We start from the raw sequence: 22,554 nt of genomic DNA on the forward strand, positions 1-22,554 counted from the left end.
GACTGTATCTGAAACTTGTAATGCTTCTTTATCACTAGAATTAATTTCACCTGAAGTATAGACTTTATATATTTTAATGCAGGCAAGCAAGTGTTGTTTATTCTTGACATGTAGTTCATCATCTGCTCTGGCCCTGACCATAATGAAGTCTCCCATCATAAAGTAGTGTGATAGCAGCATAAATATAATGTAATAACAGCATGATTTAACAGCATGAATCAGCAGTGGACTGTTGCGGCTTTCCAAATCTGTACTGCAACTTCGCTATCTCAACAGAATGTTAGAAAGTAAATGAGGTAGCATTAGGGTTGGAGTGGTTCCAGTCATCATAAGTAGACTGACTTCATGGTTCGCTGGGGCTGCAAGGATGCTGTCTTGTCCTATTTCAGTCTTGCTGAGCGTGTTATCATTTCCCTTGTGGCAGCACGATCACTTACCAATAAGGGATACAATGTAGGTCATGAATGTGAAACTGTAATGAAACAATTGGACATTTGATTACCTTTATTTATGTTTTCTTTACTTTTCAGAAATAAATCTATGCCAGTTAAAATGATTTCGGATATTTTTAGCTATTTGGATAGTCTTAGATTTTTTTTTTTTCTTCCATGAAGATTTTGAATACTCAATTACTTTTTGTTAATGTATTTACCACTTAGAGTTTATCAGAACTCTTCTTAGTGATGGGTTTGTTTTCACGAGTAGGCGTTGTTGTACACTTGAGAGCGCTCTCCAAGGGCTTTTCCTAATTTTCAGGAAGACTGTAAATAAGGAAGCTCCAAGGTATCAGAGGATAATACTGTAAAAAACTGTGGTTTTCTAGTGACCACAGTATGTCCAGCTGACAATAAGAGTTAATAATATTTTCTGCAAAAATAGCTTTATCTTTATTTTCTTTTATGGATTTTAATGGCAAGCTTGTAACATTTAAGTTCTTCCTGTATGTGTGACAATTGTTGTTCATCTATCTCAGAAGACTCTGAGGGAAGACAATAGTATTGACATGTTCATGAAGACAATAAAGATATTCTTTTAATTATAAGTATTAAATCCTGTCAGCTTTACTTAGCCAGTATTTTTACATATCCAGTTTTCTTACTATCAGTTAAGAAGAACATATGAAACTTTTTTTTCCCCCCAGTGTCATTCCTAACAGCTTCATTTCTATCTTTATTCCTGAAAAGTGAACCTAAGTTAGATAACAGATGTCGTGGTTTAGCCCTGGCTGGCGACTAAGCACCACGCAGCCGCTCGCTCACTCCCCGCCCCTAGCAGGATGGGGGAGAGAATCAGAAGAGTGAAAGTGAGAGAATTCGTGGGTTGAGATAAAAGTTTAATAGGACAAACACAAAAAGGAAAATTAATAATGATATATACAAAACAAGTGATGAACAGCACAATCTCTCTTCCAATTCTCTCCCATTTCACAAAATCTAGTTTCACAAGACAGTGAAACTGGATTTTATTCTTTGGTGATATTTCATTGATAGACATAAATGCATAAGATAATGATTTCATACTGTGTTTTGGGGAGGGTGGGTGTTGTTTTTTTTTTTAACTTTTAAATAGCGTTTGACAGTATCACTACTAGTGAGCTTCTGTGGGAGTCAGTAATTGGCATGATGCTATTCAGCATTTCCACTAATAAAACAGCGGATAATAAAAATCTGTGGATCGCATTCGGATAAAGTGAGGAGAACAGAGCAGTTACATAAACCAGTCTTGAATCACTTGCTCAGTTGACCTCTTCAGGCAAGCTGTATGTTGGTAGACTCAAATGAAAATTTTTGCAAATACCGGGTAAGTAGAATAGGTCACGTCTCTGGAGTGAGAGGCTGTGTCCTGGGATGCGTGGCTTCTGAAGAGATCCTGTGGGGCATTGCTGACAGCTGTCTCACTAGGAACTCCCAGAAAGATGCTGTGGCACATGAGAGTGACTGGATCCTTAAATTAACAAACATAAGAGCTTGTTTAGCCTTTTGGTGTGGGTTTTTGTTTTGTTTTGTGGGTGGTGGGGCTTTTTGGTAATATTTTATCCAGTTCTGATATCTGAAGTCAAAGACGTAGAGAGGGCTTGGAGAGGATGACTGAAGTGCTTGAAATATTTAGTTTGTCAAAAAGAAAACCAATAGGTGAATTGATTGGTATATGAGAAATTTGATAGGAAAAAAATCCTAAGGCACTAATGAAATAAGTAATGAATTTCTGCAGCTCTTAAGGATTTCAAATAGATGTTTCTCCTGAAAGAAAAACAGGTTTAGGTTTAGTTCCTGTTATCTACACAAGAGGTCAGACCAAGATAAGTAATGATCTTTTCTGGCTTTCATATCTATGACTCTAGGAATCAACCCAAAATTTCTGTTGTGTATCAGACAAATAACACTCCCACTGATGTATGGGGTTGCTGTTCTGTATAGATACAGAAAACATCTGAAGTTCTCACAGTTGTTGAAACAATTAAGGAATGAATTGGCCTTAAAGTACAATTTTGAAATAGCAATTGTCATTTCTAAAACATCTGTCATGTTTTTTGCCTTCGCGGAATTACCTCTTAAACATTTTCATTTCTAGTAATTCTTAGTTATCCTTTCTAACTAAGCAGCACACTGTGTTGGAACCATATTGCCATTGTAAAATATAAGTCTAAAATTGTGGATGTCTGTAAAGCCTAGTTGCAGAGAAAAAGCACTATTTTGTTTAAAAAGGCTTCAATAGTTGTTGAGTAATCACTGCTTTTTTTCATTACTATTTTTTAATTTTTGTCACGATGTCCAATAACATAATTGAACTCTAGAAAAAAATTCATTTTATCCTGCCAGTAAGTTGTGTCCTTCCTTATTTTGGAAGCCTATATGAAGTAACAGGAAATATATGTATGTTTTCTGTTCAGAACTTTAAAGCTCCAAGGATGCTGAGACTAAACCCCATACAGGTCCAGCAATGCGTTTTGCACGCTGGGAGGAACACCTTGCAAAATTGGGGTCCCTCTCATCTGCACGAGGTGTCTAGTGTTGTGCTTGGTGTGACTCCTGCTAAAGGGAGGGAAGGATGTAATGCTGGGTGCGTATAATCTGGAGAGATTTCCTGTAAGCCTTGCTTTATGGCTTGTATTTTGCAGAGATTCTGTTACTATCCAAGTTGTAAATCAAATCTTCCACACAATGAAAATCTGATTTTATTGTCCTGTAAGTTTCCAGAAAAAGCACTTTCCAATTACTATAAGGTATTCTTCTCTCATCAACCAATGTTTTTATTTATTTTCAGTAAATACAACAGAGGGATTTCTGTGTTTTCTCCATTTCAATATAAAAAAGATTTTCAAGAACAAAGAAAAAACTCTTGTTCTTCCTGGGCAATTTAAGTGACCTGCTAAACTAAATGCACTGGCAGGGCTTCCATTGAGTTAGTAATTCACAGCTGTCACTGGAGACATCTCTCTACAAAGAAAACTGTTTTCCTTCCATGTTTATTTCTTCAGGAGAAACTGCAGCATAACAATGTCAATTATTGGCCTTATCAGTGTGTAACCCTGGAGAAGACTAAAATCACAGGAGCCTGTACACTTGACTACCAAACTCAATCAAAACTACTGATAAGAGAACAAAGAGAAACTAAAAGCTTTTGGAGTATGAGCTGAATAATAGGATGAAGTGACATATGCCTTTCTTTGAGACAAGCAGATGGAGGAGGATTAATTTTCTTTCCTTCAATCTTCTGTTCTCTCCTATGGTTTCCTAAATGCTGGTGCATGTAGATTTTGCTGTCTTACAACAAAATTGTACTGCAAGACAGTAAAAATAACAAGAATTAAAATGCCTTTTGTTTTGTCATCTACTTGTAAACAAATTGGATTTAAAATTCTTTCAGAAATGCCATTATAGCAGATTTACTATTTCCATTGTAGCCTCCTGGTTAGCTCTTTCAGCTGCCAGAAAGAACGAGATCTTTACACACGACAACTCGTTTGCTCTCTGTAGTGTTTTTTGCATTAGACATCCCTTTGCATATATAGTAAGAGCTCCCATGTATCCCGTCCTAATTTGTTTTCTGCACAGTAGCATTTGCTTGCTGGTAGCGGAGTGAATAGCAATGGTTGCATCCAGTCCTCAGGAACTGATTCACTAAAGCTTTGTGTTAATTTTTTTTATCGCGATTCTTAGAGGTGTGCTCGGTTTCAGGTGCTGATCTGCGTAGGACAACAGGTTAAACAAGGACATCTGCAATCCTTAAGAGCTGTTGTTCTCTACCACGTTCTTTCTTAGATTGCTGTCCCCGAGAAAAGATGCCAGAGCGTAGCATGGAGCTGCCTCTGAATTGCCCACTCGCAGGCAAGCCTATTAAAGCAGACCAAAATTGCCACCAGTAATATACGTTTGAAAGTTATATTTCATGTAGTTGATGTCTTTATTCTCTTCTGTGAGAAAAGGCCACATCTTCCAAGCTGTGCTATAGTTTCCTTTCTAGGAGATTATTGTGATAAATACAGGAATTCCTCCTCTCATCTGCCTGTTAAGGAAGAGATGAGAGATGTAGTCACTGTAGGCAAACCAGCCCATCAAACGCTTACATTAAGCCACTTAATACGCCACTGAAGTATTTTTCCACCAGAAATGTTATTCCGGTTTTGGCCAAACCCTTAAGCACCTTTTGGTCACGTTCATTTATTTTAAAAAAATGACATTTTATTCACAAAGTATGGTTTTATAAAAGAAATAAGTTTGTCAAAAGCCCAATTCTCCACAGAAAATCAGTTTGGGTATAATGTTTTCCTTAAAACCTATTTGGTTTATGTGCGGTTTTGAGTCTTTAGACAATCACTTCAGACAGGTTTTTCGAGGCTTTTCTCTGAATCTCTGAAGGCCACAAGGCCACAAACCTTTTCTTAATGTAATTTGAATTTTTACAAAACCACATGGGTGTGAGAATGCTACACCTGGCAGAAATACTGCAAACTATTATTAATATTTAGTTTATGTAATACTAGCGTCTGTCACATACTAAAGTAATGGTTATGAAAGTAGTATTTCTCTCTCCATATTGATTTTCCATCTTTTATTAAGATTTGTCCTTGCTTAGTGGAAAATTAAAGAATTTTGACTTGCTTGATCTTTGACTGATCTGGAGGTACTTTGCAGCTGTCAGATTGCTCCTCGGCCAAACCGCTCTCTTGGGTATTGACACCGCGGCAGGGGCCGCTGCTTTCAATGTGCAAGTTGTGAAGTTTTAGAGTGTAAACTTGTTTGTTTCCTTAAGTTTGTGGATTTAGAATTAGCAAGAAGAGGTGCTCATGGCATAAGCGCTTTTTGGACATTAATGTTGGAAATCTTAAAAATCAGCAGTTGGAAAAGATTAACCCGGCCCATTGTCACCCACTGTCCTGACAAGACATTCAGTTCTCCTCTCATGTTTGTGTCTGGAGGCTGTTCTTTTGTAGATAAAGAATAAATCCTGCATTCAGCTGTTGGTTTGCAAACTTGTCTTTTCCATGAAAGTTGAGACGTTTATCATCTTATATAGAAATTTGATCTCAAATTCTGGTTGGCCCAAGCTGAAGTTGTAGATTTCTATTTTTATCAGTATAGTGCCATGTAAAAAAGGCATTTAAATATTATATAAAGAAACTGTGTTAGTATTTTATTTGTCTTAGAATCCTAGGGCCTTAGGATATTTGTATGTACCTTAGGGCTTCCATCTCCCCCCTTTAGAATTATTATTTTTCCATGGTCCCAGTGATTATTCTTTGTCTATATGCTTTTGAAAAATGGCATCTCTCTGAGACTTCCATGAGAATCGTGTGTTTGGCTTTTATGTAATCTCTTCATAATTATGTTTAACAACATAGACTAGGAAATGAAGAACTAGCCCTAGCAGAGAGTATTAAAAGAGTATTTTGCAAGGTTAAATAAGCTAGAAAGCTTGAGAGGGAGTATGATTCTCTTCTAGAACGCATTTGGATTCCTTTGTAATGGGAGTAAAGATTTAAGTCATACCATAATTTTGGTGAAAGATCAAAAGGATATAACTTGTTCCACTTTTATTTATAAATCTTTAGATAAAGTGAAGCACCTTCTATGTAAAATATCAGGAGGTAAAGAGCAGTATATATTTTCTGACAAGGCTTGATGAATTTATGTTATTGTGTGATACAGTAAGATTAATCCTGGTTTGGATTTCTTGTTGCCCCCAAGCAGACTGAAAGATGTCTTGAGCACAGTTGTAAATCATATTTCTTGCATAGTATTTATACTGTTTTAGAATATTTTTATGCTTTAGCTTATAGTAGTACAATTGAGTTGCATAGTGTTAATTTGAATTAATGATTCAGTCTGACTATCTATGAAAGCACTTTTGGAACTTCGCTCCAACTGAAGCATCATTTCTTCTAAGAGGTACAAAGGAAATGCAATTTCATATATTTTTCTCCGAAGGCATCAAGGAATGGGTAGAGATTTGGGGGGAATGTTGTTGGTTTTGTACGTTGAGAGAACCTGTGCAGCTTCGATGATCCCGTCTTGTGCTCTTGTGCCTGCGTGCCTTGCTCACCAAGGAAGCTTAACCGATTTCTTAATGTGAACAGTGGTATTCTCCTCAGAGTTGAAGGGACTTTTGGATTAGTTGTTATTGATTTTTGTGAGGCTGCTCAGGTTAACTTGGAAATTTTCAGTTATCAGATTCCCTGCCAATGCAGAGACATAGGACTTTGGGCAGGTTCTTTATCTGGCCTTTCCTTTAACTGTGGTATCTTCATGAAGGTGGTTCGGTTCTTCTTTTCCACTGCCAAGTCATTGGTTCTCTGTGTTGGTGTCCTTAAGTCTGTCAGCGGTGCACAAATGCTTTCTGGGTTTTGACAAGGCAAATGGGGAACGTTTATTTATTATTCAGAACAAAACACCTATATATGGCTTCTTGTGGTGTGGGCGGTTGAACCACATAATGGAAATGCCCTCTGTCAGTCCTATATCCCTAGGATACTGACAATATTCCATTTGAATTATGTTTAGGAATATTTTTTACTTCCAAAAATATACTAGTTTAAGTAGCCACTGCATTGTGACATATTTATGGGATGTAAAAGTTATATGTCTCAGACGGTACTACTTAAGTTATATATGCAGGCAATTTTGCATCAGCAATCTTTAATATATGTTTTCTCTAAAACAAGATGAGATTTTACTCAGAACAATTTACAGTGTGAAATACCTTTTTGTCAAAACATACTAATTGCTTTAAGTCTGAAATATATAAAATTTTGATACACTCTTGTCCCTATGGTTCATCATATTTTATGATTTTCTTTCTTCTTTTTTGCTGAGCTTTTAACTATTCATTCTACACTGTTAAAATTGAAGTCATTGTAGAGAGGGGAATATGTGTGAATTTGGAGCTCTGCAAACTCTTCCACTTAAAATGCCTTGCCAAATTATGGTCAGGGAAATTAAACCAAGAAGAGTGGGTAGCATATGGACTTTATGGAGAGGCAGAATTGTAAATTTGCTGTTGGAATCTGCTCTACAAATATTTTGATCTTGCTTGACTACAGAAAAAAAGCAATAGAATGTAGTAACTTACTCATTGGCAATTCATTTCAGAAATGAAATTCTGCCATAATTGCTGCAGTCTGAATTGGTATAGCAAGTTCTATGTTTGGATGGGGTTTGTTTGGATTTGTTTTTAATAGAATAACTGCTGATCTTCATGACTTTTTATACTCTTTTCTTTATTTGCTGCTTTTTGCATGGAGCTAGTGGCAAGTGGTGTAGTTGGGGTTTTTTTTATTTATTTACTTGCTATGATTTATATTCTGATGCATAAGAAGTACACATAGCTCCAAATACCAGCAATATAGCAATATTTCGTAAAACAATATAGCAAAAAGTATAATCAGAGTGGTTCAGGGCTATTCTGCTCTGTGCTGTAGCAATTAGAATACCGAGAAAACTTCCTGGATGTTTCCTGGAATATTCAATTTTCATGTGAGATTTTTAAAATGGAAGTTCTGTTTTCTCTAGTTTAAAAGCAAGGAAAAAACAAGGCTGTTTTTTGTTTCATGGGCTGATTTAAGTATGAATTTACATCAGTGGTCGAGTAAGATAACTTCCTCCTCTTTCTTGAGTATTCAGTATTCTGTATCAGTACCCGACCTCCTTCTATGTCATGTGCATGTAATTTTGAAGCATTTTGAGACAGTTCAGAATAAAAAGGTATTACAAGAATAAGATGTTTGTTTATGGAGTTGAACATCTCTTAGGTTCTGTGACAGTGCTTGCTTTGTTTTTAAGTCTGTGTCCTTACAATCTTTTAGATAAAATATGTAGATAGTAAGTTTTGTTAAGAAAAAGATCTAACGTGTGATGTTGTTTCCTGTTTTAAGATTTAGGAATGGGGATTACTTGTGGTTTTGGTTTTTGTTTTCACTTGAGAACAAGGACATAAGGCTACCTACAATATCAGCTAAGATGTGGTCCTTTAATGTACTTTTTACCATATTAATTTATATATTTTCAGACCCATGTAAATGAAGATATAAATCCTCTCTTCAGCTAAGTGAGCACAGCTTCTCTGGCATAGTTCTTTAGAACCACATATTCTATGATTAGCAATTAAGATTGCTAATGACTTGTGTAAGAGATCCATACTGGATGAAACAGGACTTTAATTGCTGTTTTAGTGGTTTTAATATACTGAGTCCAGGAATCTTTTTCAGTAGTCATGAAAAGAAAAACATGAAAGGGAAATGATAAGATCATCAGCTTTTCATAAGCTTTCAATTTCTGAATGTTAAGGTGCGTTTCTATGAAGTTCTTATTAGGAATATGAAATTAATTATAGCATACTTCTCTGTTTTCAGAAGATTAATGGGAGATTGTTGAGTTGAAATGAAGAATGAAAAATGTATATTTGAATCAAAGAATATATAATATATTTGAATAAAAGAATAAAAAAATATACTTGTTCGAGAATCACTATGCACTTGAGTTGCTGCATGTAAGCTTATAGCAGGAGAAATTTACCTTTAACCTATTTATGTATTTTTTTTAAGTATCCATTTTAAGATGCAACACGTCCAGTTAGAACTCTGAATAATCTTTTTTTCTGTAGTTAGTTTCATACTATTCCAAGTATGCTGTGCTCTGTTGGTTGTCATGTAGGAAAGAAAGGTCTAAATTAAGATAAATAAGAATTATTGTTTAATAGGCAATTCTTTGGAAGGAATTAATAACCCTTTCAAGAAATTCAAGATGCATAGTTTAGGTAATGTGCAATAAAGAAATGTAGAAGAAAAAAATCAAATTTAGCACTGAATTTACACAGTTGAATGTTCACTATTTCAGCAAATATTGGGGTTGGAGCTTGTTTGTTTGTTGGCTTTTTTGCTCTAAACTGTCACGGGACAGGAGGTGAACTTTCACATTCAAGGTGGGAGTTCTTGAGTGACACTGATTTATGACTTGCCAGGAACATACCTCTCCGAAATCCTTCAGACTGTGTCCAGTGCAGGCTTAAATGCGCCTACCACTTAGCGTAGGTAAACCAGTGTTTCCCCATCTTCTGCTTATCAAAGTTTAGGTTCACCCATAGTCTTTGAAATTACAAGAGCAAGGAGGGAATTATTGCATCCAGTATCCGAGCCAGACTGTTTTGTGCTCTCTCAGCTATCACTGTCTGCACTGCATGTGCACTGTGGTTTGTGGCGTTCCATGCTCAGGAAGCAGCGCTGGTGATCAGCTGTACCACTGAAGGATCCAGGTCCACTTACGCCTCTTAACCTGTATCTGCAGCAAATATTTCTTAAGCTGCAGTAGATGACCTATTCCTGCTATCTCTTTAATATTAGATTTTGAAATCTTAGTTTTCTCAATTCCAGCTGTGCCCAATGGGAAAGAAATGTTTTCTCTGACTCCGAGACATAGGTAATTAATAAGATTCACAGCACTCCAGCAATACAGTTCATTATTTGCAACTCCGTGTAGCAGGTTAGGACAGCCAGAGAAATAAGAAGTGGCAGCAGTGTAGGGAATATTGCTGAGTGCATTGGAAGAGAAAAAACAGTACTCAAGAAAGAAGAGACAACGTGTCTCAGAGCTAGAGCCCTTTTTATTTGGTGCACTACGTTATCAACAGCGAGGGGCAGAGAGAAGGGAAAAGTAGCTCTAAGGCAACTGAACAAGGTCAGCTGTGCTCTGCGGTGTGTGCCGGACCTGTGCTTTCATGTTACCAGCCAGTGCGTTTGTTACTCCTTTGATAGCAGGCTGAAGGGGCAGGATTTGGACTGAGCTTGGCCGAGTCCCAAAGCAGCGGGTATCCTTCATCCTAAGTATCTGGGAAGAGGATTAGAGGCTGGCATTGCACAGCACGTTACCAGCCTGGCCACTGCAGCGATTACAGGGTCTCAGCCAGGCAGAAGGTCTGGCACATCTGTCTGTCTGCTTCGCTGTGCAGCGCAGGGGAGGGGGGGACCGAGTCCACGGGCGGGATGCCTGCTTGGTACTAGCCATCCCTGCCACCCTTTCCTTTCGCACTTGACAATCCCATATACGAGCGAGTGAAAAAGAATGTTGTAAGGGAAATAGGAATTAAACAATTCCTTTATTAAGTATTTATTTTACCTGTGTAGTTTACATTTAGTTGGAAAAAATGTTTTGAATCATTCTCCAGTTCTGGCTATCTCTGGCACCATTTTGTGGCACAGTTTGCCGTAAAATCATAAGAACATTAAGAATTCTTTGAATGTATGCATATATATGGTTTATATCTCTTTTCTATTATGTAAAAAGATAAATGAGCATTTTTTTTCTGGCAATAATTGGTTTCCGTCTTAGATGTCTCCATAATGCCTCTAAATAAATTTCAGTTGTATTGCACTTCATTGGTTCTTTAAAAGTAAGTGCTATGTTCTAAAATTTCAAGCACAACTTTTGAAAGTACAAATAACTCTCATAAAGAAGTCATTTAATCAAATTGCCGGCATAAAGTGTGCAGTGTTTTATATGTGTACGTAATGTGTAACAGACACAGCTCTTGTTCAAAATATAGCTGTTAGCAATTCCTTATTAAATAATGAAAGATTATATATCAAGTTAATTTACCTTCCATTTAGTTGTGTGCAGTCCTAAAGTATAATATTGAAAAGTTCATGATCATAAAATATAGTAAGATTACAGGTTCTGCCTATCAGTACAAAATAGAGCTGTGGCAGACCAGAAGTACTCAGACCATAATTACATTGCAGTTAACAGCAGGAAGGATTAACAGCTCTCATAGAAAAATACCGTATTTTAGGACTGCCTTTATTTGTTAAATTAATAGACCGGTTCTCAGTTTTGACATTAAAAACTAACTCTATTAATTTACTCAGTATGTTCAAGTTTGATTTTAACTTTAGTTATTGCCATTTTTATATTAGCTAGAAATAAGAACACTATTCTATTACTAGTTTTTATGTTCTGTTAAGTTTCTTCCGTTAAAAAAACCCTGCAGTTGAACTTTGTCAATAATTCACACAGACAAAAAAGTCTGAACTGAGTTTTCAAAGTAAATAAATTGCTTTGATGATCACAGAAGAGACCTTTGTGTTCTGCTCATTAGAATAACATTTTTATGTTTTAATAATTATCAGTGTGGTATTTGTTCTATAATTGGTTTTAATGTTCCTTCCTTCAAGATCCACATATGGAGTCAGAGTGGGGGTGACAATAAATAGCATAACAACTATAGATAGCCATTACCAAATAACCAGTATTATTGCCAAATCTTCTGCTAACACCTGTATTGATTAAAGGGACTAGAGTGGACTTCATATTATAAGGAGATTTGCTAATGAACCAAAATTCAAAACATGACAAAATTTGCTTTCTTTTGCTTCTGGGTTTTGGCGGGGGATGGGTGGGTGGGGGTGTTAAGATTGTTTTAATGGGCTGAGATTTCATTGGGTTACAATCTCAGCGAGGAGAAAGAGGCTGATAGCTTTGTAATAATTATTAAAAAAGTCTTTTATGAAATTTTATTAGTGTTCAGTTTTGAGTTAGTTTACAAGAAACAGACCTTGACCAGTTTGGTCTTAGAGGAAACTGAGGAATACACTGAAGAATAAGGGCTTTGGAAATCATCTTCTCTTTGAAGAAGTGAGTCTAGCAGTCTGGTATTTTCTTTTAGATACATGTTTTGGATCTTTTTGTGTGATAGGATTTTTTTTCCCTCAAGAATAATTTTTGTATCTGACAACAGCCATTGCTTAACAGACAGCATTACTCACAGATCTTATTGCTGTAGTGTTTAAAACATAGACCTCATACTTTAGTTTTCATACTTCTGAACGTGCTTTACACCACAGCACTTGCAGCAAGTTTACCACCGTCTTGCCTTGATTACATGGAGAATAGGATAGTTCTCAAATACATGTATATTTATCTAAGGAAAATGTCATTTTGAAAGTACATGTACTTTAAAAGTACACTCTGTACAGCTGCTCATAAGTGTTTAAACATACTGGACCAAATAATTAATTTTGTTTAGCAGTTTTTTGTTGTGCCACCACAATCAGTCTTAGACTTTGATGAGCAGTTAAGGAGTGAGTCTTTGCCCTTGGTAACTGTGGCGAAATGCCCACACAAGCAGAAAGGGATTTGGACGGTCAGTGGATTACTCTGCCATTTAGTTATATATTCAATTCTGATGAAGATTATTAGTCAGTTTGCAGTTAATCATAGAAGTATTAAACTAGTTCTTCACCAGTAGTCCTATTTCAGATTTGAGCTGCGCATTAAATTTCATATAGTATGGATATTACCGGTGTAGTCTTTGCATGTTCAACAAAGAGCGTAAGGTTCAATGGTTTGAGTTTTCCAGCCTTAAGCCTGGAGCACCTGATTTCTCCTGCTGTTGTGCTGTATCTTCTGGGAGAAAAATGATGTGTTTGCTCTGGTTCTCCATGGGTCATTTCCAAACAAACCTCTAAAACTGTATCTTTATTTTAGAAAATGTGGTTTTGTTCTGTAAGATAATGTACCTTCAGTGCTTTGAAGGCGTAAATGTAACAAAATTAACATGAGTGACTGTTCTTTTACTTCCTTTTTTAATCATTGAGCAGTAAGTTGTTTGTAAAAGTGACTATGTAGAAAGTTTTAACAAAATAAACTATATTTTTGTAATCATTTTCTGATATCCAGTATGATCACCTTACCATCAAAACTGAATATATAAGCAGAATTCATTAATCTACAAGAATTATCTGTGTTTCACAAACATGTTGCAACATTTTCTAGTTTGAAAAACAGATACAATTGCCACAGAAACCATCAGTGTAGTGACCAAATGTGTGACCACCGTGGACTCCTGCTTTCTAATCTCATGCTGAAACAGTTGAGCTTTGATTTACTAGCTGTTGAATAGCTTAATAGCACCTTCTGTACAGGCAGATACCGGTTGTAACAGGTGATGTTCTACACTGCACAAGTGCTGAGGTCTGCTAGAAGGCTCACGGTTCTCCAGTGGCTGGAGAATTGGTTTAGGCCAAATTTATGTGAACCCCAAAAGAAAACCAAAATGCTCATTTTGTACCAGTTTGCACCAGCAGTCTGACCCAGCAAAGTCTTGGCACTACGAACATTGAAAGAGCTAATTTCACAAAAGTCACTGAATTAACTGCTGTGTCTTAGAGCTGGTTGAAAGTTACTTTTGCAAAAGGGAAAAAAAAAAACTTTTGTGGAGGTAGGCATTTATCATCCCTCCACACAACCTTCCTACTCTGCACTGCTAATTTATTAATTACAGTTATCAGCATAACTGTCAAATAAGTAGACAGAAATACAAAAAAAAGTGGGATTTGGGCAGTTGTATAACACTTTATTAAAAATGTGTTCTCTCAAGTGTAACAGAGACATTCTCATGCTAACTCTGTTGTATTACTACTTATTATTTGTAATTAAATATATAGTACTGCTCAACTTCTATCCTTTCTTGTTTCATATTACAAGAACCAGTATAGCAAGACCATGAAATAGATGAAGCCACAGTAATTGTCACACACACACATTAAAAATCATTTCATGTTCATTTCTGCTCCTCGCTCTTTCCTGAAATCACAGAATCCTTGCTAAGGGCTCCTACAGCCATCTTCTGTGAAAGCAGGTGTAGAGGAGGGAGAAGGGGGGGACAAGGAGCGTAAGAACCTTATGAAGAAGAAGAATTTCACTGTGTACTTATACATGATATTGCAGGATTCTGATTTACAGCAAGATAATTGTTGTGGTTTTAATTGCATTCCTGCTTACTTATTCCTGCTCTTCAGAATAGATCTTAACAAACATATTCATGCAAAAATATACATATGCACATGTTCCTAAATATATGCACATACACAAATGTGCACAAATTGTCTACGTTTTTTCTGCAAAAATAGAGCACCTAGAAGATACAAACAGGCTTAACAACTGCAAGTGCAGTTCCTAAGATTGCCTTATAACCTCCATCACAAATTTCCACATTGTTTGTTGTGATATAACTCATCCAAAAACTTCCCTTTTGTTGCTTTGCCACAGCTTAAATTTTAAGGAATGTTTTTGTCAAAACAATTAAAAGCACGAGACACGGGATCTCCAGGTGATCTTTTCTTTGGAAAGTTTAAAACATGAACTTCATATTTGACCGGAGGTGCCTTGTACATCACGTTTGAGGGTTTGTGACCTTTTAGGTCACCATTTACTTAAAAACCCCCTAACTTACCAAGTTTGGTCAAATTACGAGCCTTTTAAAATTGTCATTTGCATGAACTCAGGAGAGAATTTGTGGGAGTTGATCTTTCAAAGAGTCCTCTCTCAGCTGACAAGTTTCGGCCTACAGCTGAGGATTTGAAGCTTGGTGCTGCTATGGGTTATGGTGAATTTTGGTGCCATCATCAGAACTGAACATACGGGCACTGTCCCAGTGAGCTCCTTATTACCTCTGTTCCTGGGCTTAGGCTGCTTGGAAATGAATTTTGCCTAAACCAATACAAGAGGGAGGAAAAACTGACCTGTAGGAAAATATTTTGGGACAAGAAACCAGAAAAGAGTGGGAAACCAGGGCTAAGAATTGAGGTGGGAATTGACTGCAACTGACTGAAATAATTTAATTTAATTTATAATTTTTCATGTGTAAATAGCAAAGTGGTGTGAGGGACTTTGCCCCAGAATATCAGGGAAGAGGAAAACATCTGAAGTGACTGGGAAGTTTTTGTCAAAAGTCCCAGACTTAGCGATCAACCATAATTTCGAGAATGTATCCAATTGTATAACTTCGTGCCCTGGAGAACAATACTTTGGACAGGCAACAACACAGGTGGATATAATGCCCTTTTGACCATTCAGTGATGGGATAGGAAGCAAACATTTTTCGAGTAACCCTTTTGAAGGGTCCTTCGAAGTGCAATCAATGGGATTTGATCATGTGCATCGCAGTTCAGCATAGAGCTACAGTCCTGGAGTTTTGGCCAACAGGAGGTTGGGCATATTTGCTCATACCGTGTTGCTACAATAAAACATATGTACTACAATAAAACATATGCCCTACAAAAGTGAGAATCTACATTTTAGTGCCTTTTCAAATTAAATTCAAATTGCCATTTGAAATCACTTCTATCGATTAATTTTATCTGCACTGCTATGTAATTAACGTTGAAAGAAATTGAACTGTTGTTTGCTGTGCTATATAAAAGGCATACCTGGAAAACCGCAACACCAGAAAAATCATAGAATTGTAGAATCATTAAGGTTGGAAAAGACCTCTAAGATCATCAAGTCCAACTGTCAACCCAACGCCACCACGCCTACTAAACCATGTCCTGAAGTGCCATGTCTACATGTTTTTTGAACACCTCCAGGGATGGTGACTCCACCACCTCTCTGGGCAGCCTGTTCAGATATTCTTTATGTTTACATGTGAAAAGGCTAATTAGGGAAGAGAATTTTAGCACTTCTGCAATGTAGTCAGCTACTTTGCTTTATCTGTAGCTGTCTGTCTCTTACATGGCTGATAAAGAAGTTATAGAAATATTTAAGGTATTAAACATTAAATGAATATTTTATAACTCCTTAAAGAGGAAAGTGTAGGTATTCCTCCTGTTCATACCTAGCATAGAGATATTGAAATGATCTGGACAACAGATGTTACAAACTGAAAGCAGGTTGAAGATCTTAAATGTAGAAGATACATGTGGAATTTTTAAGGAACTGTATGCAAAATGATATGTGAAAACTTTTAGAGTTTGGTTGGAACTGGCAAGTGTGTAAGATGTATCCAGGTGCTAAAATAGTGTAGGAAATATGGCAAATCTAAAAGAAGACTGAGTCCTGTGTTAGACTATTTTGGACTTACAGAGGTCAGAATTAAATTTCTAGTAGTTTCAGGTGACTCCAATACCCATAAGCATTGTATCTTAATTACCACCTATAAAATGAATACGGTAACACTATTTACCTCTTAGAAGTCTAATGAAATGGTTTCGATACATTGGGTGTGAGTTCTTGTTTGCCTGAGTACAGCAAGGGGTCTCCATCCGTGATCGGGGGCACCAGTGGTGGTATAACCGTACAAGGGCAAGTGCGGGTACATAGAATTTACACAGTTGGGCAGTATTGCATTCTGTCACGCGTAGTATTTACAGAGCAAGTAAGTTCACACCTTTTTTTTTTTTTTTAAATTTTTTTCCAACACTAGAAAATAACCATAGTTCAGCTGCAATTAATAGCTGGTTTCTGAACTGAAAGACTGAACCGCAAGTATTTCTATAAAAGTTACAGGAAAATCACTAAACCTGATGGGATCTCAGGTTTGTTCTCAGGTTTGTTCAGGATACTGATGTGCTACGTGAGTGACTGCTTATAAATAATTATTGTATAAGTAATACATTGCTATTACACTAGTATTTGAAAAAATACATTTATTTCTTCTTTTTTTTTTTTCTCTCCATCTAGGAATTGCTGATATTTTTACAAAATTTGCCCACAGTACACTGGGGAAATGAAGAAATTAGCGTACTCCTGGCAGAGGCCTACAGACTGAAGTTTGCGTTTGCGGATGCCCCCAATCATTACAAGAAATGAATATAAAGAGACAGAAATCATTAAGACCAACGTGTTCTGCAGTATTATGGCATCTGTTGTTCTGGTTGTGCTTTCAGCTCATTGCTCTTTCATTTGAATTAAGATGACCATTACAATTCTGTTAGAATTTGCAGAATGAGAACAGATTACCAAAGAAATGGACAAAGCAGGATATCGAGCATTGAATGAACTTAAAAGTGAACTTTTTTTGCTCAGCATGAAAAGTGAGTTCAGAAGTCAATCACGTAACTTTCTTCTTTTTTTCCCCTTCTCTCATTAGGAGAATTGCAGTCTGCCTAATTTATGTTGAGCAAATTTTGTATGTACCTAAGACTTAAAACTACTTATGGAATGATTTTGTCATTACTTCAGTGTCACCTCCACGGCTTTATCAGCCAGGTTTGGTTAGTAAAAGTTATTTACTTTGAGTGGAAAAAAAAACTTTTCATAGTCGTACATAGGACACAGCAACGCCTGTGTTTTGAGATCTGGTTATAACTCAAAAGGCACTGATATTCGCACACCATCTGTTGTTTTTCCATGGAATTAGGTTAGAATACTTCAATAATACGAGAATCTAGAAGGTTGCAATGGAAATTGGTGGCATTTTTCTAAACATTGCTCAGTCTTACAGGGTGCTGTAGAAGTTTTTTAGCCATACAAAGGAGTTACTTAAAGCTGAAGACTCATCTATAACACTAAAATAAATCCCTCTCTGTATATTTTGGAGTGTTTTTAAAATATGGAATAGAATAGAAGATGTGGTCTTGTCAAAGTAATTAAAGCTTTCCTTTCAAGGCCTTTCAATTTTTCAGCATGAAAGTTCACTTTTAAGAAATGTACTAAGAAGTTTGGTTTACAAAGCAAGATATATTTTTGTCTCAGTTGTTGCCTTATTCTCCATTTCTAGCATGTTAGAAAAGGAAAATTAGTATATCTTTCCAAAGCTTATTTGTTAAATAATTTAATACCTTTTTTTCTGATTATTCAGAGGAAGCGAGAAGATAGTTCCCAATAACAATAGCAGTAACTATATACTCAGATCACTCGTGCGTCATTAGGAGAATAAAAATCCTCTATGACTTTATAGAATGAAATTAACATTTCTTCATGTAATCATGGGATACTGAATAGTTTCTTAAAACTTACATAATTTAAGTGCACTATTTATTTTCAAGAAATCTTTTCAGATAGGAATTCTGATGTTGCTCTATTGGATGTAAATAACTCATATTAATTTGTGCCTAAGCTACACATACAGGTTATTAAGGGTGAGAGTTGCAATAAGCAATATACTGGAAGGTCAGAATTGTTATTCCTCAGTTCAGTTCTTGAGTTGCACAGCGTTGCACAAAAAGTGTAGTGCACTTTTAAGTTTGGGAAATAATGAAATCTTCAAGAGGTTTTCTCTTATGACTTGTTATTGGAAGATTATTTTCAAGTTCTTAAAAATATGTAGATACATATTTTGAAGAAAGCTTTCTAGATGAGCTAGTTACATTACTTGTTTTAGGGGCCTTAGTTCTTGACACTGACTTTGTAATAATTAGGTGTTTCAGGGTAAATAGAATAAAATACATTTTTACCAATGTGATAATGAGATCCGTATTTTGGAATTATATGAAGTCTTTGGTAGAAGAGAAAAAACTGAATTAATTCAGAAGCAGGAGTGTTTGGAGACTAGGATGCATTTCTGTTCCACTGGTGTCAGCTGGGGGTTTCAGTTGCGATGGATACCAGATCAGGCCTCCCAGATTGCTGCCTTTGTGCCTAGAGTGTGTAGTGGGTCTGTGTTCCTTAAATGTCCGTATACTGTTTTCTGTAACTTTAGTTCATGGTCTAATGTACTGAAATTTATCTTTATGTTTACAAAGAATGTCATATTGTGCCTAACAGAATATCTACCAATAACAGAATAAAAGAAACCTGAAATTTATGACCATTTGCTTTAAACTTAGTATCTACAATCATTTGTTAATAGAAACACATATTATTGTAACGAGAGAAGACACACAGCATTAAATGTACAATGTTGTAAGGGTTTTCTATAATTAACATTTTTCTAGTTAGATGTTATTTAGGTAGTTACATGTAACATGGAAAGTTGACCCAAAGTTGTCTGCTGTGTCAGATGCTCCCACATAACATTTATGGGACTGGATATATAAAATTTCCTTCATCGGGTCCACATAAGTTGTCTGCCATGTCTTCCAAATCCAACAGGTACCTCTTACTTCCCTTGGAAGAAAGTATTACCATTAGAGGTCACATTTACTACTGTGTCTGTGTCAGAAGTTGAATATTGTACTTGAGCACATTGCTTTTTAAGGATAGTGGGAAGTTTCCTAATATAATAACAATGTTTATTTATGTAGATATAGACTTTTCTGGAAAATAAGGTATAGATATATAAATAACATTTATATATCTATACAGAAAGGAATAGTTTTCAGTGAATAGAAGGCCAACATTTATGTAAAATTTCAAATTTTCAATACTTTACGATTTACATAAAATATTTCATTTTATTAAAAAAAAAACCACCTTGCATTTAACAATTCTACATCTCAGGTAAAATGTCATTCCAAACAAAATATTGCATAGTAAAAGAAATAACATTATCATTATTACATCCCATGTACTTATTTTTTTCAAAATTCAAGATTCTGAATATTACAAAATTCCTTTGTAATATGTATTTTCTTATGAAGGAGGCATCTTGACACATCACTAGTGAAACCAGACGGTAATTTCCTAGAACTCATGTGAAATATTGAAATTGTAGTCTCTAAAATGTGTGTTAAAGAATTTCTGTAATAAAAATTTAAACAACAATGTACAATATAAAAAGATATACGACTACAGTATTTGCAAAATGTAAATAATAAATTAGTTAACAATGTAAATACAGTACATGGAGTAGGATAGAATTGGAAGTTGAAATCTTATGTAACTCTGTAATGTGTTATAAGAAATTAGTTTCATTCTTTTTTGGCTCAGTTCCTTATGGAAAGGCCTGTGAAATTGTTTTTAACTTCAGAACTACAGAATAGAAGTATCTGAAGTTCCATTCTATGCTTCTGACAAAGATTAACACTGAGGCACTGGTTAAAACTGTAAAACTGATGAAAGATGAGGAAATAAATGCATATTTATGAAGTGGTCTACAGAGTGGAAAGCTTTTTTTATTGTTTTCATCAAGGACATTGCATACTCCATCAAAGCATGTTTTCGGTGTGTTTTACGGTCTCAAAACCCTTATCACAAGAGCAAATGCAGTAGCAAAACCTCTGTTCTCAGTTACGTTTCTGCAACTCTCTGCCCTTGTATCTTGTGGATTGTGCAAGTTAATAAGACAGACAACTTCCAGAGGTACGTCTCTTCTCTGCATGGGCCATATACATACAAGGTACTGAGCATGTGCTGCAAAAAGCAGATGTAGGTAAATTTGACACCACAGCAGAATTAAACCGGAGGGGTGGGTGGAGGAAATCAGGGCGAAGCACACAAAGGAGGTACAGAATTCTGTATGTCCCTGGAGGTGAGGAAGGAGAGGAAGCTTCAGCTCCGTGGGGAGGAGCAGTAAAAGGTAGTGATACTGTCAATAAAAGCTGCAAACTTAAAGATTATTTAAGTGGATTACCAAGCAAGGAGAGACGTCCTGTACATATAGGAAGCTCAAGTCCCTTATGTTAGGGAAGCTAGTAGGAGACTTCAATAATCCAGGTGAGTCTCGTGAGAAAATGTACAAGCCTGGTTATACGGAAGGCAAAGTTAGTAACTTCTCTGGTTAAAACTGCACACAGCATTCAGGCAAAAAGAGACATAGGGATGCAATGGGCAATCTTTCTGTTACATGCTTGAGTGATGATGAATTGTAATCATGCTGGTTTCTCACCTTGAATGAAATTTGTGTTTCTTCATCTGCTATAATCTTGTGAAGATCCTGGAGAAAATCAGCAAGGGGAGATTTTTCAAATTACTTTTTCAAAAGCAAAAGAGATCAAAAAGGTGGAGTAAAGGTCCAGAGGTCTCACAATGAATGTGCTGGGAGACGTAGCTGAAAGCTATTTGTTGATTTTCTTGTACAAAAGAAGTCCTGTGCAGATATCCCACAAATATAAATGTGAAATGCAACAGAAATGACTTTCCAGAAATTTGATCCGCACTTCAGGTCACTTCCTCCTTGAAAACAGAGTGGGGAAGAAGGTAAGTGCTTTGTAGTGCTTTAAATTCTTTGGAGATGGGAAAAGAAGGTGAGGTGGAAAAGCTCCCAGTCCAGCAATCACTCAGGCAGGATACTGTGCCATGGGAAAGAACTCCAGCACGAGTGCTTCTAATCATTATATCATGAAGAGTGAAGTTCCTGAGCAATTTAATTCCAGATCATTTGCATTTTTATAAGGTAAAGCTAAAATCTTGCATCCCAATCTAATTCCTTAAGCTTAGTGCAGCTGAGGCAGCACTGGAGTAAATAATTAAATTGCCATGTCACCATATCAAAGAACCTTTTAACACTTCAAAGTCTTCTGTACATACCCCACGTTTGAGTCAAGATATGTGCCAGAAATGAGGCTGAGAGAGATGTGATACTACAGAAATCCTCTCCGAGACAGGTGCTCTGAAACTTAGGTGCTTTTTTTGGCCAAAAGAATTTCTTACAAGCTTCCAAATGAGAATTAATATGCAGAGTCAGTAAAGCATAGTTGTTTGAACTGGACTTCCACATTTATACTTGTGATCCAGCTTCCTCAACGCAGAAAACTAAAGTCTGAATTTGCCACCAGTATATACGGAGATCCTCAGAAACTTACACTCCAGGCACAAGCTTAAAAGTCTGAATGGCAGTACAGGTATTCATTTTGTTCCTAACACAGAATCACAGAAACGTTAGCCAGAAAGGGCAAAAATTTCTAGTAGAAGTCTGCAATGTCCGTTGGTCTGCCTTTGTTGCTAGATTAATCAAGATTTAGTGTACATACTTGATTTTCCTGTTATGTATCCTTCACAACTGAGATTTCATTTCTGTGAGATCGGGATTTTGGGGCCGAATCCACTTTATTCCAGAAATTTCTTATCCCACCATCAGTTACCTGTGCCTACTCAGAGATCCTCCTCATGGGAAGAAGACCATTCCAAATTTCAGATAAATAGAAGAAAAAACCCAAAACTGAACAGGGAGAATAGAAGAGTTTTCTTCCCATTAATTTCTGATTTCCAGAGAAGATGAGGAAATGCACCTCTTGGGTTTTTCAGATACCTTCATCCTCAAACTCAGGATGCAGACGGACATAGAGCTTTTTGAAATTCAGGTTATTTCTTTTCATGCATTTCCATCTTCCTCCAGAAAGACCTGAGATTTCCAGTGAACAGTTCCTGCTACCAGCCCATTTGATCAATTCTATTCACTCTTTTAGCAGCAGCAGAAATACAAAATACGTAGCTGTCATTACAGCTCACGGGAGGTAACAAGATG

General features: G+C 36.3%; 1 protein-coding gene across 1 annotated transcript in view; it reads left to right on the forward strand.

The window, feature by feature from the left end:
- The window catches only part of TBC1D22A (TBC1 domain family member 22A), a 179,427-nt gene extending 159,186 nt beyond the window's left edge, over positions 1 to 20,241 (forward strand). Inside the window, exon 13 of the mRNA XM_054839726.1 lies at positions 16,950 to 20,241. Within this exon, the coding sequence (XP_054695701.1) occupies positions 16,950 to 17,078 (129 nt within the window). The 3' untranslated portion in view covers positions 17,079 to 20,241. The remainder of the gene's footprint in view (positions 1 to 16,949) is intronic.
- Positions 20,242 to 22,554: the final 2,313 nt, after the last annotated feature.

This window comes from Grus americana, chromosome 1 (genome assembly GCF_028858705.1).
Source record: "Grus americana isolate bGruAme1 chromosome 1, bGruAme1.mat, whole genome shotgun sequence".
Taxonomy (NCBI): Eukaryota; Metazoa; Chordata; class Aves; order Gruiformes; family Gruidae; genus Grus; species Grus americana.